We start from the raw sequence: 26,737 nt of genomic DNA on the forward strand, positions 1-26,737 counted from the left end.
TTTTAAATTTGACAAAAAACCTAGTCCTATGCCAAAGAAAATTAACTATTTATTTAGTTAGACAAGGAGGCCCACTGAATTTGTACCTATTTTCCGAGTTATTAGCGATTTTCCAAAAAATCATGACAGGGGACTGTTTGAGGCATCAGGGGACTGTTTTAAATGTGAACAGAAACCCACATTTTATGACTTTTCTATGATCAAAAGCCATATATTTCGGGTTTTTATTACCGTAAGCATGGCACGACATAGATCTAGATACGTCGCAACATAGATCTTCCAGCAACTCCTGGTGATTGTTGTAAGTTAATATGTTAGCAGTATGAAGAGCGCTGAGCTTCTTGTCTATGTGGCTGTGAACTATACAAAGACGTGTTTCGCCATTTTGAGCGTTTGGTTTGATAACCCATTTCTTTCAACTGCTTACCAATGACGTCGCCGGCGAAAAAGTCGTGGTGGACCTCGTGGGTTAAGAACCAACTTGTCAATTATGAGGGCGCGGCTTCGATTCCAGGTCAGGCAAGTACCAATGCAACTTTTCTGTATGTACGTTCACCAGAGACTGTGTTTCGGATGGCACGTTAGACTGTAGGTCTCGGCTGTTATTGAACATCCTTGGCAGTCGTTACGGGTAGTCAGAAGCCAGTAAGTCTAACACCAGTCGAACTAAGGGATACAGGGTTAGGGCACGCCACCATAGTGGGGACCTCTTTGAGGAGTGGCTCGGGAGGAGTCAAGGCGCCCTCATTTACCGCATGACGCAGGTCCTCACCGGACACGGTTGTTTTGGGAAGTATCGAATCAGTCGTGAGGTGGCGCCCGGGTGTCACCACTGTGCGGACAGTTTCGAGGACACGGTGGACCTCACAGTCCAGGATTGCCCTGCATGGGAAGGACACCGCCGGATCCTCGTCGACGGCGTCCGGCCCTGGTACATGCCATGGTCCGGGGCGAGAGGAATGGGATGCCGTCGCCTCCTTCTGCGAAGCAGTCATGCTCGAAAAGTAGGCGGCGGAACGACAGCGAGTTCGCATCTCTCATTCCGGCTGGACCAGGAAGTCACCACGGGCGCCGGGTTGCGCGAGACGACTCCCGGCCACCGTAGGCGTGGTCTGTGGGCGATGAGTTCAGATGGTTCATCGTTCCTGCGTCTTTTTAGACAACAGACCCGTGTCGGTGGCGTGCGTAGTTCCATGCGCTCCTCAAATTGATGTCAGCAACCCTAGCGAGGCCCAGCATAGGGCCGCTGGGGCTGCGGGACTGTACGAAAGAGTTACCACGGCCCTGGTACATTAAAGATCTACGACGGAACACGACGGATTTTTAGTCAGTAAAAGTCTGACACTCCTTCACCGCTTCTGACCCGCAGCGGAAGGGGTCATTTGATGATTTTTAGCGTCGTTAAAAAAAGTCGGTTGCACGGGTAACTGAGTTGTGGAGGTCAGATAGGGCAGTCGCTCTTGCCGCTCTGCTTCTCTCTTTTTTTGTAGTAATTCCTCTCGGAATAGCTTCTTCTTTTTAGGAGCCATATCACGTGCGTTCGATCAGCCTGTGTAATATAATTCAAGTTCATAAAGGAAAAAAATAATGCGATGCAATGATAGTTTGATTCTTAAATTAATAAAAGAGACTAGCGAATAAATTTACACAAACAATTCATGAAAACTATTAAACCAATACGCAGAATACACAGTCCCCTGTTTTGTTAAACAGTCCCCTGTTGCGTTTTTTGGCAAAGGACTGTTGCCAGAGGACTGTGTATTTCAGTTAAATTTCACAATATTTATGAAACCGATGTCTTATAGTTTTTTAAGAACCTACCGATCAATTAAGGCACAAATAATGTAACAATTAACTATAAATAGAGATAATTTATGTAATTAAATTACATACAATTATTTACCAGAGGCCTGTGTGTGGTAGCGGCCCAAACGCTTGTTCACCTCACGAATGACGCTCTAACACTAAACAGAATGGCGTATCGTTACCGCATTTGATAAGTTTGCCAACTTCACAACAATTGCATTTCGTTGCACTAATAAAACGATTGTAAAATATTATAGTTTTTTTTAAATATTGATTTAAATTTTTGGCAGGGGACTGTATTAAAATTCTCAGGACAAAGTTTACAGGAGTTTATTAAAGTGAATAAAGTTGTAATGAGTGCTTGTTTTACGAAAATAATATAATTTCATTATTTTTATTTGTGATATTAACTGTCAAGTGAATGTAGTTTCATCAAGTTTTTCGGAAATCGCATTTCTAGGTGTGAATGCAGTGAAAGGGACAGCCAGGGGACTGTATTTTTCGAGCTTCTAAAACATATAGAAAAAAAATTAAAGTAATTATGGTTATAAAAACAAAGGGCCCGTGAAGCTTCCGGGTTAAAGTTTCATAAAATGTGATTTTTTAAATAAGAATTAAACTATTTATTGAAAAAATCGGTCCGGACAGCCGATTACGAGCTTACAGAGAATCGCCCATAGATAGATAAAATAAATAAATGCAGTTCATTTTTTAAATAAAGAACAAAAGGATAGTTCCTATGTTATTGGCTTGAATAATTCATATTTGTTTTGTTATTATTTATTGCCTAGAATGTCCACATTTTGTTCATACTAGACGTTAAACATTCCACAATGCTTTTGTTCTGTATAGGCCAGTGCACCTGAGGCCAATATTACGAACAATATGTTTACAATCCTAGAATAAATTTTCGCTTTGAATAGGAACTATTAATTAATTGCACACTATCTTTGACCATGGACCATGACCTACCTCAAGAATAAATTATTAAATGTATCTGGTATGAATGAAAAAAGAAAATATAGCCTATTTTATGATTGCCTACCCATTTTCATTTCAGTCCTCTTCAACACCTGCCTAGCCCTTTCCCAACTATGTTAGGGGTCGGCTTTCAGTCTAATAACAAGGAGCGACTGCCTATCTGACCTCCTCAACCCAGTTACCCGGACAATTTTCCTTTCAGTCCTACTCACCTCAAATTCGAATCGTATCGCTCAATGCACTAAGTGCTGTATTAAGATAAGATAATATAACTTCTATAATACACAAAGGCAAATCTTTAACCATTATTGTTTAGTTGTATAGATTATTTAATGATAGTGCTAATGAAACGGTTACTTTATTATAAAAGGTAAAATCCTCATTTCTATCCAGCATTATAATATTTATGGCCAGTCTTGAAAAGGCCAACAGCCATCTCAATGTGTTGCCAGTTGCAAATAACTTTTCAATCAAGGAAACAAAGTGGTTGTATATTACTTTGACATTATCTGATACAAAGCCAGTTCTATTACTATTTTACTGATAATAATTTTCATTTGAAATGCAGATGTTGACCTACAGATTTAATACTGCTATTAATATTTTTGTAAGATTTATCACTTGATGGACAAAAAGTTGTTACCTGATTAGTTTACTTAATTTAAATTCATATTCTGCTATTAAAAGTATAAAATAAATGTCATCCATACTTAGTAATTGAAATACTACATTGTGGACATATTATGGAGATAAAGAAAGGGGGACAGTATGACCTAAATTATACCATACTGGAGATTTACAAATAAAGGAGAACAAATAGATGTTTCTCCTGCTGAATTTCTAAATAATTATCTAGGGAGTAAATAATGTTTACATTGAAATAATAAAAATAAAAGAATATTTTGCTTAAGTCCGGCTTTTGAATGGCCAATGCTGCCAGTAGAGCATATAATTAAACTATTAAATGTAACTAATGAGGCGCGAACATAATTCTCTGTCTAGGTATTTAAACTGCAGTAAATTATGAGAAAAACTAAGTTTCATGATAGATAATTTTTGTGGTACTGATATTTTAACTAAGGAAGTCCTGTATAAAACTATACAAAAATGGTTGGTGCTACTTTCTTGACTTACAAAAAAAAATTTAATCAAAGTCCCGGGGGGTTTGCCTGTAAGTTGTTTTGTAAGACTTACACTTAGAGACAATAATTACAAGAATTTTATAGAGTTTTGAACTAAAACGAAGACACATTATTATTAAAATATCTGATAACCTTTTAATATGAACTTGCAACATCATAAAATAATATGATGGATTGCATCATTAAAATTGTACCATAATATTATGGTAAAACTATGACATTGTCTATGCATATCACATAAGATTTACTCATACCCCAGGCTGTCAATAGAACTTATCTAGCCATGTGTAATTAATAGAGAAGATAATTATGGAGTCTCATGGGACCTCATAACATATTCTTATTGTTCTACAGTAAAATACTAGTTATTACTCCTACAATACTGGCTGTTAACTTGCATCAATGTATAAAAGAGGTTTTTATCATTTATCTACAAAGAAAATGATCTACTGATCTCTCATAGACAATGTAGTTGAAAGTAAAAGTCAAGTTATCAAAGTGTGATATATGTATATCTTATTCCTTTTATTGCAATTTTTCAATAATCTCTAAAATAATAGAAGGAAAATATATTTCCTAGTACCGCAATCTAATCTTTTGTATGCCTTAATAATTATTTGCATAAAATATTTATTCTTGTATGGACTCTTTAGCAAGAAAATATAAGGAAATTAAAAAAAGAACATAAATACTGGAATACTGGCCACTGCAGTAACTCTGGGAGCAAAGCCACATGTTTAGCAAAGAAAAATAAAAAACACATGTTATTTTTTTTATTTGTCATTGAGTCTCTTTGCTATATGGCTCACACATTGTATTCTGCCCATGATGTCTATTTAGTACTAGTCATATCAATTACTGCCTTTTTGCTCCTTAATTCAATTTAATTATGATTTATGCTTGGCTGCTGTAGTACTACAAATTGTAACAACATCCTATTGCATAATAGCCAAGTGTTATTTGGATTATAATAGCTACATGTGGTAATTTAGTACTAAAAATAGTTGGTGAATTTCTTTATGTGAGATTTTTCACTATTTTGAGATAGGTACTAGCAGTTTTTTGAGGGTTTTGATTTATTTTTATGGATTGTTTCTCAATAATTTAGAATTGTTGTTTTGTTAAAGGATCATGATCTAGATAGATAGTCAATAGATATAATACCACATTGATAAAACAATTGTATTATCGAATACAGGCGAACGCTCGGAAGTAATAGTACGATAATTACCTTGTAAAGGAATGTTGAGTGGTTGTGGCTTGGCGAATTCACTAACGGCTGTGGAGTCACAGGCCTGGAACCCCCGGACAAGCATTGCGAGGAAGCCGACAACCTAGTGCCCACAATCTTCTGACACGCTGCAAAACAAAACAATCACCAATATAATCACCACAACACTTTAAACTTTCACATTTCCGATATCCCAAAAGCACGACAACTAGATCTAAACGGTCAATCGAACAATAACATTTTCACGCACATTCAAATTTAGACGATTTCCTACGATCGCGTTCCTCAGCTCTTTGTATGTTGTAGCACGAGCTGCGACGCCTCAAACTTGATATAGGTGACATGTTAGTCTTAAAAATAAGTGTTCTCTCCATCCTTCCATTCAGGATAAGATTGAAAATAAACGTAAAATTCACACAAACGACGCTATAAAAACGTCAAAAAAATGTAAACAATGCGATGTCGCGGCGACGAACGAACGAGAACGAACTAAACGACCGCGCGACTGGGGGCCGGTGTTGCCACTGCGTGCGCCAGAACACCCCGCAAGCGAAACGAGATCCACAGACTAGTTAATAAGTACGCTTGTAGCCTCATCACATCGTAGCATCACGCGAGACGATGCGATCATAAAAAATCTCTATTATGTAATTTTATAACTCTCTATCGATCTCGATCAGTGAAATAGCCGATATGTTTAATATCATTTACGGAAATACTTCAAAATTTACTGAACTTTATGAAGCAAGTTGATCTATCTATATCTTTATAGGTAAGAGGATGTGTATCAGATAGGAAGATTATTCTTAAAATGATAAAAGTTAGCGTATCGGTCGAGTGTTTTGACATATTTCCGATTGATAAAAAAACAGCAATGTACTGAAACGTGAATACTTTTTATTATAAATCGTATAGAAAAATAGCTGCTGTATCTAAAATTAAACAATTTGTTTAGTTTTAATAATCCTATGCAAGCATAAAATGTGCATGCTAAGTTTAAACGCCCAACTTTTAAACCAGTTTGTTTCTATTCTAACGAATACGAATGCAATCTATAAAAACAAATATAACACAGATCCTCTATGAGTAGGTATCTATAGTGTATACAATTCTTATGTAAATCACCAACGGTAGAAACATTCCAAAAAACTGTTGTAGAAAAACGTGAGCTGACATCATCCGAAATAAATATTCAATGTTCGTTTAAGATCGTTACACTTACCGTCTTGGAAGACTCGTTCCACGTTCAGGCCGTACGTAGCACAAGTCTCGTAGTAAGAACATCTTCGCAGTTCATTCGATAGCTTGCGAGCGCGGTTGTCGTCTACCACGCGTGGACTACTTTCACTTATGGCATCTGGAAGAGCAACCAATCATTTAATAGGAAATAGTTTATCGGACGCGTGTACGTAATTATGTTAATTTTTTGTATAATATACGTCTTTGGTGTCCGAAATTCGTTCTGATAATTGGACTTCATATTTTTATGAATTGTTAGCTTCGTCTAATTTATTGCACTATTTTAAGAATTGCCATTGAAGTCAAGTTTTTCTTTATCAATGACGGTAAACCCTTATCAATAAAAAAAAATAGGTAATTAAAGATACGTAAATAACAATAAGGAAAAGCCGTTTAACTTATCATTCAATTAAAAGTAAAAGCATTATATTTATATCCCCGATAAGGTTTAAAGAAAGTGAGTTTAGATAATGAAATGGAGCGATATCTGGAGCAAGGTGAGCATCTCAATAAACCTACCTTGGGTTCCGACCAATATGATCGGAATCTCTGCGGAATTTCTATAATGGGACATTTTATTGAAGTAGTTCGACACCGTATTATAACTGATCTCGTTGTCCAGGCTGAACACGAAAATTACGGCATCCACCCAAGCCGTAAACTGTAACAAAAGATAAAATATCATAAACATATTTCCATAATAAACCTGATAAGAATACACAATTTTGAAATCAATTTCCTTCAATGTTTTGTCAAATTACTTAAGCGGAAATTAATAATGCCGTTCCTGTTTCGGAGAAAATTAGCAAAGACTTTAAGTTGTTCTGCATATTTTATGGGCTAAGCAACTCGATTATGGACTGATGAACATAAATACCCGCACCTTGTCCCTCACGAGACCTTGGTTTGTTGGTAAAATCAATAATATTATAATTATAAGCCGACAGATTTACTTTGCCTTTTAGAGAATTTGTTCAACCAAGTAGGTATAGTTAATCAGATAAACATTAAGTTTATATTATTTTTGGATTCAAACCTGGAGTAGAACGCCATATGGCCAAAACAGCAAACTGCATTACAGTAGGTAATCCAATAACCTTAGGTTAAGAAAGACCCTAACGTAAAATAACCCTGTTGCGAAATATCTGTATAGAAAAACCGCGCCCTTCAACGGGGACCCATAATAATTACGTGGGGTAATTTCGTGCAGTCGTAAGGGTTTAAAACGGAAGGGTTATGTGATACTTGCGTCTGCAAACATAATGCATGTGGTATGGACAAGGTAATTGCATAATACTGTAGCATTTGTAATGATGAAATGAGCATAATGAACGACATAATTGAAAACGTGTGTATAAGGAGGTGTTTGATTATAATTAATTTACAAATGTTTTTTGCTTTGTCCTATTTATGTAAAAAAATTGTGCAAGGTAGCCACTGTCTTTCAACACCATGAGTCTATGAATAAACTCATTAGTATGTGATTATGACTAGTGTTTGTCTAATCTACATATTTTTTGCAAACAGCTGATCCGTAAACGACGTCTCTATTGTCATGTAGACTAGGCAGCAGAAAATGTATGACTAACTCAGCTTCCACTTGAATGAAGATGCGTGCGTGGGAGGGTGTCACCCCTTTCCTCTGAACAACAATCGACGGCATGAGGAGCGTCATCCGGCGGCAGAGTGCGTGACGATGACACGAAAGGAAAAACCTTGGAAAAACTACTCCACCCTCCCCAGGATAATATTCCTTTGTTTTACAGAAAGCAATTTGTATGCGTTAAAAACTAAGCACTTCATAAAGTCCATTGTTATATCAGGACAAGACTAAAATAGCCCCTTTATTTCTCGCTCCAACGCTTAGAAAGGGAACGAAAAAATTGCGGTCGTTTTACTTAATCGCAGTATTATTCCGAAAGCATTAACGTAATGTTGTATAAAATGCCAATATATATTGCAGAATAAACGCATAATTTAGTGCAGACGTACGCATTTATTAGAATAAACATACATACTTTCATAATTCATTCGCCAAATCTTATCGAAAATATCAGGAATAGATAGCTGCATCAAAATAACAAACGTGCGCGCTAATAATCGAGGTCTCATTGAATGAGATGTTTATTTATATCAACGTCGAACGAATACAGGATTATGAGTAGATTGCATGTCATAATGAAATCATAGCCGTGAAATTTGGAAGCGAAGGTTGTAGCACCCAGCCCGCAAAATATGTGAAATACTTTAAACGACGCGTGAAATTATATTGCTGATGACATAAATTTGACACACATAAAACCTTATTACGATATTTGTATCCAAGTGAATATTGTATGCGAGAATATCAACTTTATACTCTATATAGGTATGTATAAAATATGCTGATAGTGAACCCACTCATAACATTTGCCATAAAAAAGTAGTACCGTACAGGGAGTCAGCATTAAGTGCAAAGTAACGTTAACATCGGCGAAGGTTCGTTACCTCCACGTATTTCACACATAATATTCCTGTCAATGTTAAGATTATTAAATTAAATGATATGAATATTAAACTTAGTTCTATAATTATATTCTTACCAATCCATGAGAAGAAGTCGCTTTTCTATAGTAACCACTAATTAATGATTCACAGTTTTAATAACATTAATACATTTTAATGATTTAAATAGTGCAATGACATTAAAAAAGTTGATCGGGGAAAGCGACACTGTGTATCCAGGGCGGCACTCTGATGGCGACTGGGCGGGCGGGCGGCTCCAAGCTTGGGCGGCGAAGCCTTCGTTTATTTCCATTTCCCTCCCTCTCCCTGTTCGCTCCCCACAAAAAGAGACAGAAACATTGAGTGCAACTTCAATGCAACCACTGCAAGCCTTTATTCCTGGCTTTATTCCTGGCCTTCCGATATCAGGATTAGCATTATGGAGATAATTAAAACAATAACGTTTAGAAAATAATGAAGTTAGTTTTTAGTACTTAGTTATGATGTATGAATGATGACAATTATTGGTTTATATCAACGATGTATAATGATCGTATTATGTACGACATAGTACATGGCCTTAGGTTGCTGTTAGCATCAATAGAGGTAGCTTCGACACGTCATCGATTTCGGCTATTGGGGTACCAACTCTGATAAAATCACTTTTTATGGATGATGCTGTACCTACACAATTTAGAAGAAAAACATTATTTGAGAATCATAACACAATTTTACGTTTATGATGTAATTATAAGAAGCGAAAATCAATTGATGCTTTCGTCTACATAAAGACAATAACCTACTAATTAAAGATCACCTTATGAACGACCGTAAGCCGATGAACTAGTCATCTAAATATGACTTGCTGATTGAATTATAAGGATTAAAGAGATTCACCGCACTGTAATACAATTATAGTTCGGCCATTCAGAGAATGCGTTCCTGACACGTCGCGATTGAACTGACGACGTAACTTTGCAATGGCGTTGCAGTTACGATAAAAATATTTTTGCTGGTTGTTTACCGTTTTAACAATTGAGGAGCATTAAAACAACATTATTATATCAATAATCAATGAATGTTATAATTTTGTGCCAAACTGAGTGTCAAATAACTTGGTAAACAATATTTTTCTAAATCTATACTGCGCTATTACAAGGTTATGTCAGCGGTTTATATTTTGTAGTGCTGTGCTAAAAATAACAGGCAAGTATCGTAATCTGTTCTTATACAGTTATAATATAAAATAATACGTTTTGATTTTCTTTTTAAGAATTGGAAAATAATGGACTATAAGACTTAATTATAACGTTTATGAAATATAAAAATAAAACTATGACCAAACCGCATTTTTATACTTAGATTAAAAATGGTAACCCCAAATGGCGTTATGGGCCGCCATTTTGTGACGCTAAAACAGTCGTCCGTTGTCGTTTCGTGCGCATAGACCACGTTTTTCAAGTGTTTTCGATCTGTTTTTATTTGATTACCCGGCTTTTGTTAGACCGAGATATCAGGATTGATTCTGTTATTGATAATAATATAATTATACATGTAGGCGAAGATGATGATGAAGACACCACCTCCTCAAGCAAATCGGAGTCTGATTAATATTCTGTTCGCACATTCAATTCAATGTACTTGTAACAAAGAATAAATAAAACAATTTTATTATATGAATATTACCTTTTTTTGGTTTCCACTTAAATAACTAAAATATAAAACAAATGATTCCGCCAATTTAAAACGAAAATAATCTTAAAATAATGCGGCGGTTCATTTTGAAGGAACGGTAACGAACTCAGTGTTATGTTGTGCCCATCACTAGTCGTGACTAACTGATAGGTGTCAGGAACGCATTCTCTGAACGGCCGAAGTATAATAATGTTACGTTATATAATTTTGTAGCGAAAGGACTCTGGGGTTGTGTGTGAATGGACTGAGAGGTCTAATTTTCTAGACCTTGAGTTGCAGACGGCCGGAGTTCAAGCCGTGTCGGTCATATACCCCGTGCAATGTCAGCCAGTGAAAACGCATTAATTTTACAAAAAAAGTGACGTAAAAGTTATGACGCTTGTTAGATTAGGTCACTTTTAATTCAATACTATTAAACAAAAAATAAAAATATGCGTTTTCGATATAAAATATTGCTTACGAAAATGAACACTTCATTACGTAACACGCACTTTCATCTTCTATCGTTGAGGATATAGGGGAAGCGAAACTACATTACGACAAGGAAGTGAGCGAACGCAGCTCGATTCTAGTAAAACCTGTGCGTGCCGTGTCATCCATCGCGCCCCGTAAAATTACCCAAGAATGTGGGTAAAAAATTAACTTGTATTTTTTTTATGAATACGATGTAAATAGGCAATAAAAAACCTTGCTGACTATAATCGGCCTATTATTGTCATTCTTGTTTAATTTTCCTGACATGATTTTCTAAATATAAATAAATAGTTTTTCTATTGAAACTTAAACTTAGTCCATTATGTTACTAAGTAGGCTAAATGGCACGTTTTCCACAATAGAAATTTCAAACAACAAAAACACATTAAGGAACGACAGTGACAGGAAGTAGCTAGTGCTGAGTACGACATTATAGTTATTAGAACATTTTCGCTATGGTTCCGCTCATATCTCGCATTATCTTTTGAGGCCAATGTACCAGAAAAAGCGGTCTGTACGTCCGCAAATCATTATGATAACATATCCGGTTTAAAAAAGTACATGTATTGTGATGCAAATTCAAGTTACTGATTATGCAGCGCAGTATTGTTATTTGGAAAAATATTGAGCTAATGTTGCAATATTCCTAGAAGCAAAGGCAGCGTCAGTAAATAATTTGTTTAAAGTAAACGTTTTTCTTCCTGTATTAGCACAAACTGGGTGTAAATATCGTCATTATTGGTTAACAAAGAAGCCCAGCATTCTGTATTCTAAAACCTCAACGGCACCAGTATCGTACAACAATGAGTACCACCAAGTATAATTCGAACTATACCACGAACCTTCCAAACAGGTTTACATATCCCCGACAAAGCCAGCACGAACGTACTAAAGGCGAACAATGGGCCCTATCAATGTAGGGTTGACTTGGCGGTCTGTATCCCAGAGTCGGGTGTAAAAATCGCACTTTTTTATTTCTTGATTAACATAAGCATAGCTGCATAGTTAACTAAAAATCATAATCAATGTAAGATGATAAAAGTTCAGGCACTTGAGCAAGCAGTAGACTCGAACATAACGTGACTTTTTTGTGTTAAGTATGTTTCATTTTGGCACAACCACTGCCCATTTCCGTCAGCCCTACAAACAAAAGAGTTACGCTTTATTTTTTTAACGAAGCTTGACTTTAAGAGTGAATAGCACAGGCCAGGTAACCCGATCTAGAGACGTGACCCGCTCTCGCCTACATTGTTCGTGCCATACGATACTTTTGCTGGACAGCGCATAAATCACTTAACATCGCGTCATGGTCGGAGAAATGTATCGTCGACTTACACTCAATTTGTAACTGATATTCGATAGCCCAAACTATCAGATATTGAACCGATATTATAGCTCATAAATCTCCAAAGAACGTAGTTCAATAAAAAATATATTCTCGATGAAAAATAAAATAAATTGCAGTAAACATTCTAGTCAGAACATCCAATTTTGCAGCCCTAAGGTCCTTTCACCCGAAGTCCCGAGCTTGAAAAGAGTAATTACCTCAGCTAGTACAAAGTTGGATGAACGTTGAACGCCCTTTAAAGAGGTTACTCCGACAACTAAACTTGAGACACATTCAATAGAATAAATTTGTATTACGCATGAGATAAGGGTCAAAACATTGTGAAACGTTTCTTTAACTGCATATTTATCTTCGCTGAGTCCAGGGTTGTTGACCTGTTACATACTGCGTTAAACTTAGATATATGAATTGTAATGACCTTTAAAACTGCAGACAAACAGATTCAGGTTTCTATGCAGAATTGGAAATCAAGGAGAAATGCCATGCGATGTTTTGAAAAACAAAACTGAAATGGGTTATTGTCACGCTTCTGGGCAATGGGCCAGTTTATAAAAACTTAATGCAATAAGCTTTCATAGTTTATGCACGTGTTTTTAAACAGTGCCAGTAGATAATAATTTAAACATGTTAAAACATAATATTTTCTACTTAAAGTAATGCCTCAGTAGTCTAGTCCTCATTATGTTCCATTAATATAAGAGGACATCAATGGATGACGTTGACCGACTTTCCCATTCAAATGTCACGCAAAATAGTCCTTGACCATTTATTTTTTTAACCGTCAACCTTATAAGGATTGTGTAGCATAGTACCTCCGCGATGAATGAGCCAATAATAGCTTTGATCCTATTCAAAGTGCCAAGGAAACGTGACTGTGAGATTTACCGGCACGTTGTTGTTCATTTTTGTGAATTTCATGAGAAACAAGGACAAAAGAACCGGCTAAATACATATCATCATTTAAAACATTTTTTTACATCATTGCCATGTGTTTTTAGTAAATAGACTAGAAATATTAAACAAAGAATAACAAAGCTTTGAGAACAAAACATTGAAGCTAATATAACCAGGAAGCACCAACAAATTGAAGATCAACATTCAAGTAATATACTCAGAGGTTCCTTGTTTCCCCCTTTTTATCGCAACAGGATCGCTACGAAAACACGTGTAGCAACTTAAACTAACTGCTATGTATAAAATGTTAGGGTAATTAATGGAAATAGCGTATATATATTTTGGTCCAAACGAACGAGAATTACGATCTAATTAAAGAATCCCATACTAATTAAATTGTCTACAACTTAGTGTTGCGCGTCCAGTTAGGGAACGCATTTGTGGTCAACAAATTTGTAGCACGCAACTTTAACCTTTATTTTAATGCAATAAAATTGATTGTTGTTGAAATATACAACAATTGTCTATGCACAACTCATGGTTTTTTTTAAATAAAAAATTTGATACTTCATAATAAAAAATCTCCCATGTCAAAAGGAAAATTTTGATTATATGGCAATTTTAAAATCCGAAAACAGGAGTGAATGAATTATTTAACAAAACTTAATATTGAGGTAAGAGTTCCAATTGTAGGAAATGAAGATTCTAATGTAATGGTGCATTAAAATATATCCTTGAATCTTGAATCAGTAGAACAAATGCATATAAAAACGTATAAAATGGACAGTTTATCGAGCATTACTAATAATACTGTGAGCACAAAAACCATTGAATTCGTCGTAACTTATATATATATATATACTTATGAAAGCAGTATACTACCTTCATAATGATTTAAACGACCTTGGCAGTTTGCGCTTTATTTCCGTGCAAAAGTATTCATTTTAAAATGATAGTGAGAGCTCATGTTTCGTTTTATTAGCTTTTAAACCAAAGTCTTTTGATATACGAGCGTAAAATGTTATGATAATCTCTAGCTTTATTTTAAACTAGGAAACGACGTATTTCTCATCTTCATTCTTTCTACGGAAAATATTTTCTTTTCAAATCTTAAAGCATATTTTCAAGAAAATGTTTTAAATGGGTAGGTAAATGTAAATTTAGGTTAAAGTATATTTATGGTGATACTGGTGCCAGGAGGCCAACAAACTGAAGTTGTCAAATGTTTGAGCTCTTTTTTTTGGGAAATAATCAACTAACCCCGCTGTGGATGCAGTGTAAGTCAGACTCTTTGTGACTAAAACCCACTATGTTCCTTCTGAAGGCCTTTATACATATACCCAGGGCCGCGGTAACTCTTTCGAGCAATCCTGCAGCCCTGGCAGAAAGAATTGGTAAAACGGTATATGTGCCACAGCTATGTGCATGTCTCCTGTATCTCACGGACCTATTTACGTAAGCATCACGTTAAAGCTTACACGTGACCAATAACACCTCATTCATAAAACATTAAGCTTATCTACATTGGAACTCAACACATTATTTAGTCTATTTATGTTCTTCTTTGAATATTTTTGTTTTCGTTCCTCGACTGTTGTCATTAGAACAGGTTTGAGACAAAGCAATTCAAGTTGGTCTCTCTGTAGTACAATGCCACATTGTATATTTGAAATTTATAGATGCATAGGTACAAGCTTTTATTGGAGGTTTGTTTGGTCAGCGTCAGGGTTAATAACACTGAGTTTTCGAAAAGGTTGAATCTTTTCATAAAAACGCTGAGAGGTCCTCATTATTTGATAATGTTGACACGTCTTTTTGAATTTAACAAACACTGTTTTTTGAATTTTGAAAAATAAATATTTATTTTCATAAATTATTATCATTATAGTAGCAGTATTTCTGTCAATCCAATTATGAATATAATACGTTAAGTAAAATATTAATACTCTAACGAAAGAAGTCATCTAACTTCACGTAGAATACAATTAAAACTGCATCAAAGTTCCAGGGACCGAGCATTCCCAACGCTACTTGCACGAAAGTTTTGTCAGGAAATAAAATATAGCTTGATATCGAAGAGGGTGAAATGAATAAATTAGATAACATTAAATGTATTGCAGCTAATTTCTCCGAATAATTTGGCTGATCAATTTTGGGAAACTTCTGGCAATTAGAAACAGAAGCGGGGAAGCCAATGTAGCTAGCAATAAACAACACCATGTCTTCGACCTTTATGTTCTTGGTAATGAATAAAATACGGAAGTAACTACAATAAAATAATAAAGTAATTACCTGCGCCAGCAATTACAGCTGCTATCGACAGCCTCACAGAATTGGATTAACGTCATTTTGCATAATTAATTATTTACGGTTAAAGGGTAATTCAATTGCAAGCTTTAATTAAAATTATAGCGTATTTCAGGGGTCACGTAATGGTCGTGTTATTAAGTCAGCACCATCATATTTTTAAGCTCCTTAAAAACTTAAGATCCTCTAAAAACTTAAATAATATTTGAAAGAGCTGTAAGTAGGCATGAATAAATATTTTCTTTCAAGCTGCAATAAAGATTTAGACCGCAGCCTCACAATACTAAATCAGATGAAGTTCATCTCAAATATTTGACCTTCAAAACACAAGTTTGCGACCTGATCGCTGTGCGTGACCTATGAGATCAACGCACTTTCAATGTGAAGTAACGGTGTCTTTGGCGTCCAAACTATTACGAAGGCAGTTTTAGATCTACACTGTTTTAACAACTCATTGGATCTATTGCTGCGTGATTTTCTTTTATGTTTCAATTTCCTTTACATGCTGCGAGTTTATTGCTTGTTGTTTGTGGCAGTTGAGATCTTAAGCGTGGTTTCTCTAGAAAATTATTGCGTAAGTTAAAATCACAGCAATTTTCTGATGAAACTTTGGCCTTTTAGAGTAAAATCTTATATACGTTTACGTATCCACAAGCTTTACCTAATACTCAAGCGTTGTAACTTGAGTATTAGGTAAAGCTTGTGCCTAATACATTTTATGGAAGTCAACCAATAACTCAACTTTTCCACAACGTAAACAACTTCACATGAGTAACGCATACAATTCTGTAATTTGTACACAGTGTGCTCCTCTCAAGCATTTCCATTTTTACAGAGGCCAACTCCCTGCGAGTGTATTTGTATGTAAATAATAAATACATAAAACTTATTTACGATTCGCACAGGTGCAGGTAACACGGCGGGGTCCGAATTTATGAATACATTCCATCGATAGAGCAAGCGCCTTCATTATTAAAGGACATTGTTAGAATAAGCAAATTCTTTGTAGTAATACAGGTAGTGCAAATTTTTCAAAGCATAAGTTATAAGTACAGAAATCATTAAAAGCTGGTTCTTCTTCAAGTCTGTGAATGAAGGGGCTTTGAACACGGTCCGCAAAACATACTCTATAATAGAAAACTGGGAAGCGATGTTTACAAGAAAATTAAAGAGAAAAATAAAAGGAAACATTTCGAAAAACTTGGACGTAGCGCTGCGCTGAAGGCAGTAAGTTTAATAAAGTTAAAAAGTTCAAAGAGCCGGCAGAATAGCGCGGTTTTACTTATTTGCACGTTACAGCTTTAGAATTTTCTACTGGTTTTGTTTTCTATTAATTGACTTGTATTTCAATCAATAAAGCACAAACATTATTATAAAGAAATAAATAAAATAGACTTTTACCCACGATCAGTTAAGAATTTAAGTAATAGTTGATTATTTAAGTGAGGGATTACATTTACACTTCCACCGAATTAAGTAGGTTAAGTTACAAAGGTTGACAAAGACGTTAAAAGCTTTTACGAAGAAAAGGTGCCTGGAGACATATTTAATTCATGTTACCTACTTTATTAGACAGACGAATAATGCTTTCTTTTCACTCATAGTTTTAATATGCTTAATGTTAGGTAGACGTTAAATAATTTAAATAATCATGACGTTATTGCGTCCGAGCAAATTGTGAGTATGGTATTTTTTTTTGTAAACACTAGAACCACTATTGTTTACTTAAACTTTCGCGCAACCATTATGCAGTAACTACATAATTCTTAGTTATTCGTAAGCAGCAATTTAACAGATAAGATCAAGGTATTTTTATGATTTAATGTATATGTTTAATGGGTAAATTTGTAGTTTGATTAATAGGCTGTCTTGTGTTCGCAAGCATGTAATGTTGCAAGCATTTGCCATAAATCATCTTAAAGAATTAGCTGCGTTTTATTTGGAGCAATTGATACTAACAACGGTAATGGATATGAGAAAAAGGTTTAACAGTAAACACCTGTTAAGTGTATCTAACAGCCTATCAAACGAATTATCCGCATGTCTATTGGCAGGTTTATAATTAGAGCCACCAATCCCCTACCGTATAGTTTGTATACAAAAGTGGCGACACCGTGGCGCCACACGCAATCCCACCCTACCGACTACAAGTACTTTCACCCTACGTAATTCAACCCTATGGACAAATGTCACTTGATGACAGATAATGTAGGACTCAAATCGTTCGGTCTTTCATTCAGCTGCAATTACAGGTTGTTTTCTATTCCGCACCGTGCTGTTGGCGGTTGGTTAGTTTCCTTTGTCATTTTAACAACGTTTTTGGTTAAATACTATTTCGAGTACAGCAATTTGACTAATAGTTGGAATATAACGTAGATCCATAAGTTATAAATACATTGAATACAAGTTTTGCTCAGTAGGTAAAATTTTGGAATATATGAAAGCAGAATTCAATTTTAATTTCGTGAAAACAATGTCGAAGCCAGTAAAGTAACTAAAACAAAACCGTATTGATCGTACAGAAAAGAGTACTAAACGAATTTAGCACGACAAAACGACTAACACTCCTGTTTTGTGGCTTGCCGATATTGTTCCCCCGCCTGCACGAGTCTCGTCTAAATAGGGAACACAATACCCCCTATTCTTTGTTTGGAAGCCCCCTACGTCCCCTATACGTCCCTTTGACCTCATATGCAACAACTTTCGCTGTATCACTGCATACTTTATCTGCTACATGTTCATTCAATAAGGGATGGTGACGTCATTTGTCATGCTCGGACCGCGTTTAGGGCAAGTTGTCATTGACAGGCTTTTGTGTCTTTGTGATACAGCTAATATTTCATAGTGAGGGGCGTCAGCTGGAAAATGTGGTTGAAATATGTAAATAAATCGAATAAAAAAATCGTTGTCTTTTCCTTTTTTTTACCATTTTAGGTGAAAATGGAGCTAGGAAATTGGGAGATATTTTACCGTTCTATTTTCACATAAAATACCTTCCTACTAGGACACATTCACTATTAAGTTAGGACCTTACTATAAAATTAACCTAACTATACCCTCAAAGTGCCAACCTCGTCAAACGCATGCCATAGATTGTGGGTGTCCTAAATTCTATGATTGGCGCTGGGTCAAAAGAGATTGCGGAAAACCCTTTTAAGTCATTACTGTTAAAAGCTTTACTGTGCCAGTCAATAGACCATAGCTTCCATGATAGAGTAGACTCTAATATGATCAATACTGCAAAGTGCAGTTCCTAGAATTTTCAAGGTAACCCCGCTCACCTTTTGTTCTGCCTATAAAATGTCAAATATTTTTAAAACAACTTTATTTTTCAGTAGCTCCACATTTACAACTCAATTTAACCAGAAAATATCTATAAAGAAATCCGTCAGCCCCTAATCGATTAACTTACAAACTCGATATTTCGAAGTCTTTATTAAATGGCAACAATTTGTCGACGGGGCGCCAAACCGTCGCGCGATGGCGGCCATCTTGATCTAATAAACGTTGTAAAACTATTAGAGCGGGGCCTTTGAAAAAAGATCGCACGATTTAGTTTGCTGTCGCAGAAATATTTTTCCATGGAGGTGGTACTTATTTGTGAACTGAGAAAAGAATAAGTAACTTTACCAGTCTTCTCCTGAAAGGGCTTTGGGAGCTGTCTAAAGTAATATTTGACGTTGGAAGAGTCTTGAGCCTAATGTCCAAACCAATCCTTTGAAAACTTTTTTTAAAGCAAATAAATATGACCTTATGAAAAAGACCTTTTATAAGTTTGAAAATGCCATATCAACGGCTGACTTAATCCCGGTAAAATCCGGAGGGCTAAGTTTTTCCATCGTACTTACAGTCAATTAGCGAGGGAAATAATTTGATCGAGAATATCCTCACTATTTTGTCGTGAACTAAACGAGCCAGGTAAAATTCCTGCTTCAGGTAGGGTTGTATTAAAATTTAATTAATTATTTCGAAGTAGATGGTCGTCTAGGTACGTTGTTTATCGTCGGGATTTTCATATTTCAAGCGATTTTACACGGTCGGGTGAGCAAAATGTTGTATTCCATCCTCCGAACCCTTTTTGCCAGAAGCTAGTTTTGCCAACTGGGAGTAAGTAAGTATTGAAGCGTAGGTAAACTAGTTTTAAAATGTATTAACCTAAAATGAATATGCTAAATGTGTGGATAATATAGCAGGATTTGAAACAAGTTAAACCAAACTGAAAAGTTTTCCCTAGTGATTCAAGCGTTTTGCGATACCTACATCATTTTCAACCTTCCAAAATACCTGGTACAAATAACTAAAAATTGTCTGTCCCAAAAGCCCATAGGCATAAAGTACTGTTAGAACATTGTATTTTGTTCGTGTTCATAATTAATTTGTTCTTTGAAAACCTTTGTTTGAAGGCGAACTCCTCGCCTCGGGGTTAGGTACGACCCGACTCGAGTCAGCATCCCTCAGTTCTCTGCTTATACGTTTGTACAAGGTAAATGTGACAACGATATCTGATACTTTGTTTGTTTTGGTCTCAGAGTAAACATGGGTTTAATAGGATAACAAATGTTTAGCTTCAGGTTTTTCTGTGTCTTGTAAAAGAAAGTTGCTAAGAAACAAAAATATATTTGGTATATACCTAAATACGAATACGAAATATATATTTTTAAAAATATACCTACTCACGAGCCGCATACAACATGTACACAGATTTGACAGAACATGGTTTGTTGTTATAGATATTTCTAGGTATTCAACCTTTATTATTAGGTATATTCACGGTACATAGAAACACATCTGATGTAAATATACCTATCTAGAAAATTCTCATGAACTTTGGGTAGTTGGGAGAGCTTAATCACGACCTGAATGTGGGGTATTTTTAGAACCACCTGAGGTTACAGACCTTTAAATGTAGGATTCAAACAGAAGAGGATCAATATATGTCCCGTAGGAATAGTATTTACTCTTCTCTGTCCAAAGGTTCAATTGAAAATGTCTGACAAACAGAAAGTTCTGGATTAATTAAACTACAAATAGACTTCAAATAAAGAAACCTTTTGTTAATTTACTACAATGAAATAGGTACTTATTGGTTTTTTTGAAATAACAAAGACAAAGGTTTTCAGGCCTTAGTAACAGATTATAAAGTTCCTTTACATAGTTTAGGTGTTCCGAATTATTAAACGATCGATATGAACTTGAAGGTAGAAGTTCAACAGGTGCTAATTGGTATAACTTGTGGAATTGACAGAATCGATTATTTATTTGTACAGGTATCGAATAACTTTCTTCTTAGCTTAGAGATCGAAACAAAAGCAAATAATGTCTTAAAGGATCGATACCGGTGTCTGTTTTGTTTGCTCCTTCTTGCAGTCTAGACTGGCATAATGGAATAATTAGGTGGTTTCAAACTTCAGAAGCATAGAAATGTAACGAATTTTAACTGGACGAACATGAACCAAAAAGGGGATACACAATACAGGCTAGCTGCAAGTATTATTTTTTATTCTTAGTTAAACCTCTTTTAGAATACCTTTCCCCTTTCTTTGTATTTTCTTCTAACAAAAACAGTCTGTAGGTAGCTTGAAAAGCTAGCTCCTTACATTAACAACCCCGTATTTACTCAGGGTTACTGAGCATCTACTTCAATGCCACACCTAGTCATAATTAATTCATAAGACTCACTCCGCGAAGTTTTCTAACCTTCATGAATAAATCAAGCTGGTAATCTATATTTCAGGGACCGCTTATTAATTACTGGCAAGGGATGAGGTAATGAATTAAGGTTATTATGATGTGCTCGCAATTTCTAGAATCTTGACGAAGACTTTAATTTGGAGACGTATGTAAGGTTAAGTCATGTTTTATCTCATGAAACTTGAAAGCTGATGAGCTATATTTCTGTGCGAGCACATAGTCTTTGTATGCAGAAGCTCAGAGAACGGTCAGTAGTGGCAGAATCTCCGAGTCATAGAAAGACAATGACCATGTCCATTTATAACACAAGCATGGCTTTCCTGCTTTCTTAACATACAACATCAATAAAAGTTCTATAACTATAGATACAGGAAAACAGAATAGAGAGTTCAAAGTATACATTTTGAAAGACAGCGATCCAATTTTGTAAGCAAACAGCCCTTTATGCGCCTGATGCAATGAGAGCGCAACTAGGACGAGCCGGCTAGAACTGGCGTGACGTGAATTGTGTGACGACATGAGAGAAACCTTTATGTAACACATCCTTGTTATGTAAATAGATAATACTGGCTAGTGAGGAACATGGTAAAGCCAAAGGTTTTAATGGGAGAATTAAAAATCTACATTGGACCCAGAAAAGAGCGACCTATTCATCCTAACAGTGATTTTATTTCATTAAATTATTTGGGAGACAGAATTTAGCTACGCGTTCAGATATAATCTGTTACTATGCCAACTTCAAATTCCCAAACCACAAACTACTGGAGAAAAGCTGCCAAAACACTTCAGGGTCTGCTAAAGCCCTAATAGCTTCAAACTCTAATTAGGGGTCTCCTAAAGTTAAAATTAGAACAATAGTGGTTCGCATGCGTGACCTTTTATCATTTAAGTTCCAAGCTCAAGTACTACCTACATACTTAACCTGGGTATATAAGGTATATGATGCCACTAAAAGACTCCTTTCTATTTTAAACTGGCATTTTATGAGCCCACACGTTTGTAGGAACTTGATGCAACATTCAATGCAACTGGGTCATAGCAATTACTCGAAGGACAATAGCAGCCAGGATACGCGTGACGTAACAATTTGCTTTCCCGAGGTTTCGTGACGTCACTGTACGTACAGCACTGACAAAAGCTTTTCACTTCATGTGGGATTAATTTCTTGGAAGCTGGGTATTGCGTTGCGTTGTACGGCCTTCTATGAAGGTCCTTGCAAAGCTAACCTTCCTTGAGGCTACTAATTTATTCTGCAAGTGAATACGTTGGGTTACTTTGTTTTCGTCTAATGTCCGGTAAAGCCTTAGTGATTTACGGTGTTTAAGAGCTGAGCTCATTGATCTAATTTTAGCGTGATCTGCTTAGAGAAATGCTTTATACAAGCTGTTGATTTGCATCCGTGCCATATTCAAGGAGGTAATTATGCTAATGATTCTCGACCCAAATCAATAAAAAAATTGGTACGTAATTTTTTTTCTTTAATTTTTTTTCGGAATTCCGTAAATGTCATCTGGCCTTATTTAAACTTCGCGCGTATGTTACTGGCCTTAAACCCGTGCTGCACCCTCACACAAACGCAAACACAAAGCATACGCAACGATCACTCATAAATTTCATTAATAAAATTGGGTTACTTCTGAAATACCACGACATTACAATGACAAAAAAAGCAGTGCATATTAGTTATTTCCCATCTACTGTAATTCCAATCGATTATTTACGTATTGTATGTCCTCCTCCTGAACTATGGCACAAACGCAAATCAACACCTTGTATATTTTTCGCTATCGAGATAAATGGCAATGATATTTTATATAAGTGTGTAGGTGAAAAGATTACGTAGGTAGATGATATTAGAGGTTATCGATTGTTGGAAACGAAAAATTCGCACGATCCACAAAATTAGTTTATCTTTGTCTCATTCAGGAAACTAAGACCGCAAACTTTTCAGCTTAAAGAAAAGATAGGACTTCAAGTAAACAGATAATGCCATCACAAGTGGAGCAATTAAAACTCCTTGCTGAACTTTTCAACGGTTGCATCCGACCTGAAAATAGGGCAGGCAGGCGGGAACAGGGGAACAATGCGGGCCTTCCAATTTCAAACTATTAGAAAGACTGGAATGAGCTCGTGTACGCCACTACTTATAGGGGAATTATGGCATACTGCTTCTGAACGTTTTCAAAGAGTATTTATTTGAGAAATGTGTTTTGAAAATGGAATAGGGAAGGAATGGAAGCCGATTTTCTTTTTTTTTTCGAGAATTTCGTGGAAATGGGGATGTTTTAGGAAAATAATATTACCTACTTTTATGTTTAGATTATGTTATTTTAACGTTTTATGATTGGGAATATAAATGACAGGTAAAATATTACGTTGTGACAACAGCTACAAAATCTAGATGCGACTGAAACCTTCAATTCACACATCCACGAGGCAAACCCGATTTTACCGGATCGATGACTGGTTTTCGCCCCGGGACTTTCATCGAAAGTTTTTTTATTTTTATTTTGTCCACGTCCAGTACATGTTCTGTGGAGATAGACCAATTTGTATTAAATTGCTGCGGCGAGGTGCCGATATATGGCGCGTGCTTAGGTAGGGTGACCATGATATTGTAAGTGGCAGGACATTAGCAAAAACGTAACTGTTTCGTAACGTAATAGATCAAAAATATAACGTCCTACGCTTTTTTGCGGTTGAATATAGTAATATGTTAAGCTTAAAAAGTGAGAATAAAATTAGACTTTGTTTCACTGAAGGTCATTCTTGCGCGTGAATAGTGCAAGTTTATGCGGTTCAGTAGCTCTACATGCTTGCTTACATAGATCGAACTGCTCTGATTTTTTTTGGTCTTGCTCTAACCTTCACCTGCGTAACGTAACAGAAGCTAATTACAAACTTTATGACTATTTACAATTATTTTTATACAATGTTTAAAAAATTATACAATCCAGCCCAATCTATCCCAAGACTCGCATCCACATACTCACAACACAAGGGACGCGACTATATTTAGATGACTTTATATCGGGACAATCGGGTTGCGGGTCAATCCGACCTAATGCGATGACGTCACCGCAGTCGACAGCGGAAGGGTTAGATAGCGCGTCAGTGCGTGCTCGTAAATCTGACCGAACGAGGGCTGTCTTAGGATTTGGAGGTATTTAAGTTCGGTTGATGACGTAGGAATGTGTATGTGCTTTGTTGTTTTAGGTTCCGAAAGAAAAATAGCCAGGGTAGAGAGGATAGAGAGACACCCGGCCCTGTAAATGTGGAGAGCAACACTACTAAGGAAAACTGTTTTTCTGAAAATGACAGCTGAAAAAAATGTCTATGGGAGCTTTGACTTGGACAGAATCTAATTTACATTAAGCTAGAAGCTATTTAAGACAAGAACAATAACTTATTATAATCTCAACCTATTATTATTTTACATAGGTAAACCTATCTATCCATTGCAACAACTATCAGCTCTCAACTGCCCGTATCTAACTGATACACGCGACTAAAACTAGGTCATCGATCCTTGAAACTATTGAATTCAGTTACCATGAAATCCTTACTAATAGCTTCGTATATACCTGTCACAAATGCAATGACTCTCTGTTTGCTCCACTGTGAAAACAAAATAGCTAAGGCACTTAATGAGGTAATCATTATTTTCTTATGTAAGTACTAGAACAGGTTACTTGGGTTGAGGAGGTCAGATAGGCAGTCGCTCCTTGTAAAATACTGGTACTCAGCTGCAGCCGGTTAGACTGAAAGCCGACCTCAGCATAGTTGGGACAAGGCTTGGGAGATGATGATGATGAAGTATTAGTACAGATTGAAACCCGGAAAAGACTAGGGAGAAGTTTCATTCTAATGTATGTATGGTCCCTCGAGATACATTTCTACGCACCGGAAACAATTAAACTAATAAACAACAAAAATATAACCTCGCCCCTACAGAATAACCATCACACAATCAAAAACAATAACAGCGAACTAATCACGAATCGATAACAAGGGAATCGAATGGTCTGTCATCGGCACTCGAGTCAATTAAAACGAAAATCGAACTAGCTGCTTGAATTGATTGCCTTGTTCTGACGAGTTTGTTGTTCTGTTATGCTAAGTTAGAGCTAGGTTTTGATTTGGAATACCTACATTATTTGAAGATCCTGTTTTTGAATTTGTGAGTACATGGAAGTCTTACAACGCGTTTAAGGGTGAGAAATCATTAAAAATGTCGATGTTGAAAGTTTGTGATGCTTTTTTAATTGCATTCATACATAACATGTGCATATTTTAATAAATAGGAAAACAAAAGTTATTATTCCGCTTTTGCAGTAAGCCTTTTCTTTCAGCATTCCTACTTTCCCCTTACTTTTTGCAGCAAAGCGAACAAATATATGATTAGAAAATGCAACTGAGCAAGGTAAACAACTCACAAAAAACGGGATGTTTTTGTAAATATATCGTAAACCCACTAAGCGGCTTGTAAATTTTTATTCGACAGCATCGTAAAAGTGTACGTTTTTGTTGTATAGTAAATAGGAAGCTCTGTTTAGTAGATGTATATATAGTAAATAAAATGTAACGTCTATTAAAGAGTACCCTCGTTTTATAGCGCAAATCGATAGGAGCATCCTGGCGGAGGTGGCGCGGGTCCGTTGTCATACGGCACGGGAAAATAAATGAATGTTGTATTACGGCAGCCGGCAGGCAAGAGAAAATAAATTTTAATGTAGTATGAGATGTTAAATTGAATAAAGGTTTTAAATAGAAATCTGGCAAGAACCAAAACGTAAATACTTTATGAAAATAGTGATTTATTGATAACTAAAATTGTAGTGCGAAATATGAGGACACCATGCAGTGGTAAAAAAAAACAACCAATCACTGTCTAAGACACATCTAGAACAAAAAGAACAAAAAAAAAACGTATTATTTTATGAAAACTTCACGAATACATTTCCCGTACCGCAAGCTACAACGTACCCACCCACCCAGAGTAGGTCACTAGCTGTTTCGAAATAAATGTTCAAAAGCTCGTCTCTAAACAGATACCACATCGTCAATCGTGCTTCACGCGACGCTATTGTCTTGAATATTTCATTGAAATTCTATCGATTTTCTGTCCAAGTCTCTTTCACTCGATGTTTTGAAGAAAAGTTATGAACTCACACAAAGTTTGTAGCTCTGTGGTGTGTTATGAATATGAACTGTATTGGAAATTGATTTATAAAATTATAGCTACATTCTTTGTAGAAGGACAGATTTCGTATTAATGTTATTCATAAGGGAATGTATTGTAGCTAATTTGTCAGGATTGAAGAGTTTTAAGTTTGGAGGCTTTATATATATTAATAGGATAACATTATCTTAGTTTGATAATCTTTGGAACGGTAAAACAGCATGAAACAGTTAAGAAGCAATAAGCAATTTGTGTAATAATCA

The 26,737-nt window shown here is 35.9% G+C and overlaps 1 protein-coding gene across 3 annotated transcripts in view; it reads right to left on the reverse strand.

Moving 5' to 3' along the window:
• The window catches only part of LOC124631946 (centaurin-gamma-1A), a 233,700-nt gene that overhangs the window by 12,863 nt on the left and 194,100 nt on the right, over positions 1–26,737 (reverse strand). For 2 of the 3 annotated variants that reach the window (XM_047166589.1, XM_047166590.1), the window contains exons 4-6: positions 6,919–7,060; positions 6,383–6,517; positions 5,161–5,288 (exon numbers count right to left, since the gene is read on the reverse strand). In XM_047166589.1, coding sequence (XP_047022545.1) covers positions 5,161–5,288; positions 6,383–6,517; positions 6,919–7,060 — 405 coding nt within the window. Of the gene's footprint in view, positions 1–5,160; positions 5,289–6,382; positions 6,518–6,918; positions 7,061–8,981; positions 9,045–26,737 lie in introns of those variants that run through there. The other variant, XM_047166591.1, reaches the window with a different exon arrangement.

The sequence above is a fragment of the Helicoverpa zea genome, chromosome 7 (genome assembly GCF_022581195.2).
Source record: "Helicoverpa zea isolate HzStark_Cry1AcR chromosome 7, ilHelZeax1.1, whole genome shotgun sequence".
NCBI lineage: Eukaryota > Metazoa > Arthropoda > Insecta > Lepidoptera > Noctuidae > Helicoverpa > Helicoverpa zea.